This window comes from Acomys russatus, chromosome 7 (genome assembly GCF_903995435.1).
Source record: "Acomys russatus chromosome 7, mAcoRus1.1, whole genome shotgun sequence".
Lineage (NCBI taxonomy): Eukaryota > Metazoa > Chordata > Mammalia > Rodentia > Muridae > Acomys > Acomys russatus.
This window is the reverse complement of record NC_067143.1, coordinates 16,668,790-16,674,789: the sequence shown is the minus strand read 5'-3', so window position 1 is coordinate 16,674,789 and position 6,000 is coordinate 16,668,790. Positions and strand designations below refer to the sequence as shown.

Below are 6,000 nucleotides of genomic sequence, written 5' to 3'. Positions count from 1 at the left end.
TCAGAACTACCCATATAATGAAAACCGAGAATGCCCAACAGAAAATACGTGTGGAATGAGATGGCGTCACATTTTTTCTTACAGACAAGGCCTGCTTTGGATTAAATCTTCCTGGATTCTGATTAGCTGTCTACATTCACAGAGATTGTTCTTTAGTACTTCTGTTTTTCTTCACATTGTGGCAACTGAGACATTTCCAGCCTTCACTAGTACATCTTCCTGATTCCCACTGCTCTCTATGGGAATTGTGGCTTACTTTCCTTTTAGTGAAACTATTTCTCCCTTTCACTAATTCTGCGAGCCTTTTAATTCATTCATTTTGGATCTTCCAAGTATACAATCATATTATATATGGACAATGGTTACCTCAAATTTCTGCCATTCCAGTAATTCATTTAAAATGCATATATTATTGCATCAGCCAGAAAATCTGGAAACTATTAAATAAGCAGCGAATTATAACAAGCAATTTTTCTTGAGCATGATTCTAATAGGAACATCTTTAATTTTAATTAATAGGTTGATTCTTCTCCTATCCTAATATTTGCTGAATGTATTTAAGTTGTTAATTTCTGTGCAGTGCCAGGCATTCAGAGCCAAGTGACAGAGTATCTGGCCCCTGGGAAGTTTGTTTTGATTTTGAAGCAAATAGCCATGCTGTACAATCTTCACTAGCTAGTTCAGTCAGTTTGATGCCCAAGGCAGGGTGAGCCCTCAAGAGCAACCATCATCTTGGATGGTGATCTGATATACTTCCTCATTAAATTATTGAGAACCTCTTATTTGTTCACTTGGATTTCCAGGTATCTCCCCCAGTTGTATGTGAATAATGGTGATTTTGGTCTCTCACGTTTCACTAATAACTCTTTAAATATTCAAAATTTCAAATGTTTTGTCAGGTTTGGGTGATTTGAGGTGATGTCTTTTATGTGGTGCTTTCAGAAAGAATCATGACTTTCACCTCATACTGCGCTACTTTGAGATAAACGTGGTTGCGATTGGCTGAAATAGATTACAATGAAAGCCATGGATATTTCTCATCCCATAAACAGCTAACTGCCACACTTCCTGCAATATTTACTTCTCTAACATGGCTTTGCTATGCGAGTTTCTGAAGCTAAAACCTGCATGCTTCTGCTTGCCAAGAAGCCTTCTGCTCAGAGGGAAGATTTCTCCAGGAAAGAAGCAAGGCTGTGAGTACAGGGTGTCTAGACACTGGGTCATTTTGAAGTGAGACACTCATAGGTGTACACACACACACACACACACACACACACACACACACACACACACACACACACACACACACACACACACACACACATGCTCATTGCTCTTGTAATAAGAACACATCTTCCCACATTAATACTTTCCAGATGTGTGGCTCTCAAGAACAGAGAAGCTAGCAGCAGATATGGTGGGGAAAGGTTAGGATAGCTGCTGCCTTTGATCCAGCATTGCTAGTGCTAAAACTGCCTCCCACTTCCTTCTGCCACTCCCATCTCACAGCACCCAGGAATCCCTCCCAGCTCTATTAAGGAGCCCTAGTATGAGAGCAGGGAAAGCCCTGAGAGAATGAAGTCCCCGATGGAAATGTGTGTTGTTGATATGGGCACAGACATGTCGAGGATGCTGGCCTCAGACCCAGAAGGAAATGGCAAAGCTTTCCTTTCTGTTCTATCTGTGGATGTTGACAGTGTATTGTCAAAAATGTCTACCACAGCTACTTGCTATCTGCATGTTAACAGCATGTGGACCACTCTCCTATAGACTGTTCCTCCTAATTTACCTAAACCTGTCTCTGGTCCAGCTGTATCCCATAACCATTGCCTCCTTGTTTAACTGTATGAAGTAACCCTGCCTCTCTGTTCACCTCTATATAATAAATAGACTGTGCTCTGGGTGATGATGCTTCTCTACCAGACAGCCCAGTCCAGCCCCCCAGCCCCCAGTGTGTGTGTGTGTGTGTGTGTGTGTGTGTGTGTGTGTGTGTGTGTGTGTGTGTGATTTCTTCATTCTTTCACCACCATTGTCAGGACAAGTCAGCACCATAGAAAGGATACCTCTCACACAGTTTACTAGTAACTGGTTTGAGAGCTGCTGTGGAACCTCTTTATGGGAGATTATATAGACACTAGGAATGCTTAGAATGTGAACAGAATCCCCCCACCCCCTTTGGCTGTGTGACTGTAGTCTTAGCTGACTGGAAAATATGTAGCACCAAGAAAAGAGGCACCCTTTCAAGACTGAACCCCAAAACTAAGGGAAGAGATACGGTGACAAGTCCTATGCCTTTGATTTGTTTTTTGTTGCTAGAACAGAATACCTGAATCTGGCTGATTTATAAAGTTTCTTCATTGCAGTGCTGGGTGCTAAGAGTTTGATGTTAAGGTGCTTGCATCTGTTGTGAGCCTTCTTGATACATCAGCACAATGGTGGACATCTCAAGAGCAAGAGAAGAAACCTAGTCTTGAAATCTCCTTTTGATCACAGTGTTAATCCATTACGGATAAAGCCCGTGTCCTGAACATACAACACCCGACAAAGCTCCAATGTATCAGTGCTTTTATATAGAGGAGGAAGTTTCCAACATAGAATTGGAGAGGGGGCATTTATAGACTATAGCAACCTGGATCTGCGTTGCTGAATCCAAGGTCCCTAAGCCCCCTCATCTATCTAGAACTGATACAGTGAGCTTCCACTCTGAGGAATGAGGAAGATTCTGGTGCTTACAAGAACCAAATTTAGTGGATAGTTCTTTCTCAAATCTTTATCGTTTGTTCCTTTGCTTTGTAGTCTGAGAAGACAGATACCCAACAGACCAGCCTGAAACACAACCCCCCTGCTTACTTCCTATCCCAAGGGACAGGGTGAGACAGAGTGGGCACTACACGGAAGATGAGTTAATATTGTCCTTGAGATACTAGAGTTTGTCATTAGTTTTAACCACTTCCCTTCTCCCTATCCCTTTTGGATGAGGAGATATGAGAGCTCATCACACAAAAGCTTGAAGGTAATTACTCAAAATGCATAAGGGTTTGGTTGTTAAAGTCTGGCTGGTGCCCATGGCCTGGTGCAGGGAGACTGAGGTAACCAGTTATCTGGCCCTGTCCCTTCATTACAGTTTTCTTCGGTGTCTGAAAGGACTTGGATCAGGAGGTGTCCCCACAGTTTTCAGAAAAAACCCACTTAAGTCATACATCAGTATCTTTATACAGCAGGGGCTGCCAGACACTCTTTTTATAAAGTGGAGGTTGTTTATTGCTTGTGGTGATTTTAGCAAGAAATACACACAACACTGGAGCTGTCATACCTATGAGGTGAACTTTATGAAATGCCTGCACAGAACTGAGTGTTGTCAGGAACTTCACATGAGTTTTTCTTAAGGCTTCACTTTCCTTTTTGATGTGGTAACATTGGAAGCCAATGAAGGAATTTGCCTCAAAGGCCACATACCCTCCCTTCTGTCTTCTTTCCTCCCTGTCTTGTTTCCACACCCACCACAGCCACCCCAGGGTTCACTGTAGTAGTAGTAGTCACACATTTATGCCTGCCTACAGAAAGCAAGGGCCATGAGTGCTGAGAAAACAAAGCACATTGCTTTTCTTTACAAAATGAGATGAAAAAAAAAAATAAATCTAGACACTCTTCTTTAAACTTTATATATAGATAAAGATATGTGTTCTTATTTTTCATCAGTATACTCTACTTAGAACTTTAAAAAATAAACTTTCTTTTTTGGTACCTCTGGTTTCCTATATTTGTCTTGGAAACAATTAAAAAATACATCTTTCTAGAACTCTTCTGTGCAAATAATAAACATAAATAACATTAACATCTGTTTCATCATAATAAAAAAAGGCCATTTCAAGGATTTCTTTGTCACCACAATTGGGTATGGCCCTTTGGAGGTGATGCTAGAAGTAGCCCGTGACTTGTCCCTGTAAGCTGTGCAGGTCCTGATCTGGCTGTGAGGGATTGGACAGGAACTCACCATCCCGCTTTTCCACCTGTAAACTACTTCTGGACAATTGCAAGACACTTCCCAACCCACTGGCCAGTGATAGTGAGGAGATCCAGTTGAGTGAGCCAAAGCTGGGCAGATGGAAGAGTGACGACAAAGGGGCTGCCTGAATAGCACTGGTGTGTTTCCTCTTGGAGTCCCCAGGATGCTCCTCTGAAATAGCCTCCCTGTGCATCGAGGACCCTGAGGCCTGAGTGCCCAGTTCTTCGAGCAGGGTGTTCTCTCTTAATGGCATGTTTGTATCCACTGCACTGGGCTCCCCGCTAGCCTCTGGGGAGCAGGCCAGTTGCTGTGTGAGCTGGGAAGCTTGGGAGGCACAATCCCTGGGAAGGGACTCAAAGGGTCCTCCCATGGTCTTCCTTTCTGAAAGCTCAGTTTCTGAATCTCCAGGTGGTTGTCCCTGAGTGAAAGTCTCTTTAAGAACATGGAATTTGCTGGAGGATTTCTTGGCCGACTGGCGTCCCAGCTGGAGTTGGGTGGGGAAAAGGCTCCCCTGGAGGGCTTTGAAAAACAATCTAGAAAGAATATATGAAAAAAGAATCAGATTCCCTGGGCTATGACTTAGCTTCATGAGACTCATACAGGTCCAAGGCAGAGTGAGGCCAAGGGGTGTGTGCTGCAATTGTTTATCACTTGGACGTCCCGACTCTGGCACTTACCTGGGCAGCAATGCAGCAACAGGCGCGATGAGACAAGTCAAGTAAAACAGAGGGTCACCCAGTAACGTCTGCATGGTCCAGTAAGGGTTAGATGGAGGATAGCATGTGGCACAGGAGGTGTTGTAAATCAGAGCCACGGAGAAGAACAAAAAGGTACTGAAGCCACAGGCTAACCAGTTGAGCCAGGTCTAAAAGGAAGCAGAGACAAAGGGCTTTTACTTCGCATTAACAGTGGCAACAGCGACAGCAGCATGAGTTTGTCAGGCATGGCTAAGGGTGTGCCTTCCAGGTCTTAGTGAAGACTCTTGACTTTGGTGGCTGGTTGGCCTTAGTGGAACAGCCTCGGACACGAGTGTGAGGATGAGAGGGCAAAGCAGGGGCATGGCAGGAAAGGAGACAAGGCAGGCAGATAAGAGCTGCTCAAGAAACTAGGTGGTGGGCTGTTCCCTTTCCTAGGCCAATAGCTTTGAGTAGGTGTCATGTTCCTTCTCATCACATAGCTAGGGCAGCTTTGTAGCCTCCTGTGTGTGCAAAACATGTGCTGGGAAGTATGTGACCCACATTACCAGTCCCTTTTGGAATATGACCTTCCCCGTGGCTCTCACCCAGGTTTTGGTTTCAATACCCAGATGCAACAGGAAGGTGAACAGTGCTATTGCTGTGACTGGGGTCCCCCAGGTAAATACATCCACATCGGAGTCATAGTAGGCCTGAAAGACAGAAGCAAAATGGCCAAGTTCTATGTGCCCATAGGTACCTAGAGGCAGCTGAGGGAAAAAGCCTATGCTGGGTTCCTACTTACCAGATAAGGAATGAAAAAGCACACCAGGCTCTGGAAGGCAGCATCCACCATATTTAACCAGAATGCTTGTGGACTGTATTCCTTGGACACAGAAACAAGAGGGATTAGAGAGAAGTTTTTGTCTCTTCCAAGGAATTTTTGACCATGGGATAACCTAAATACTTAGGCAAAAAACTGGAGGAAAATGTACTGTTTCAGGATGTGAGAAGAGCAAGGCTCCAACATAGTGGATAAGAAATCAAAACAGGCAGGTTCACAGAGGAGTAGGTAGCTGGGTCACTGGGAGCCTTTAAATCAGGAGTATGAGCCATATAGGTATAGGTCAGCAGAGGCCATGAATTTTAAAGGGAGTGGGGCTGGGTGGAGAAGCATGGGTGGAGTTGGAAGGGAGAAGAAGAAAGGGTAGAAATGATGTCAGTATAGTCCATATTCATGAACTTTCCAGGAACAAAAAAAAAGACACTGCTTACTAATCCTTACAAAGGAACTTTTCTTTCTTTCTTTTTTTTTTTTTT

The 6,000-nt window shown here is 43.9% G+C and overlaps 1 protein-coding gene across 1 annotated transcript in view; it reads right to left on the bottom strand.

The window, feature by feature from the left end:
• Nucleotides 1-3,535: 3,535 nt before the first annotated feature.
• The window catches only part of Atp10a (ATPase phospholipid transporting 10A (putative)), a 173,853-nt gene continuing 171,388 nt past the window's right edge, over nucleotides 3,536-6,000 (bottom strand). Inside the window, exons 18-21 of the mRNA XM_051148651.1 lie at nucleotides 5,486-5,566; nucleotides 5,289-5,393; nucleotides 4,684-4,871; nucleotides 3,536-4,539 (exon numbers count right to left, since the gene is read on the bottom strand). Of these exons, the coding sequence (XP_051004608.1) occupies nucleotides 3,918-4,539; nucleotides 4,684-4,871; nucleotides 5,289-5,393; nucleotides 5,486-5,566 (996 nt within the window). The 3' untranslated portion in view covers nucleotides 3,536-3,917. The remainder of the gene's footprint in view (nucleotides 4,540-4,683; nucleotides 4,872-5,288; nucleotides 5,394-5,485; nucleotides 5,567-6,000) is intronic.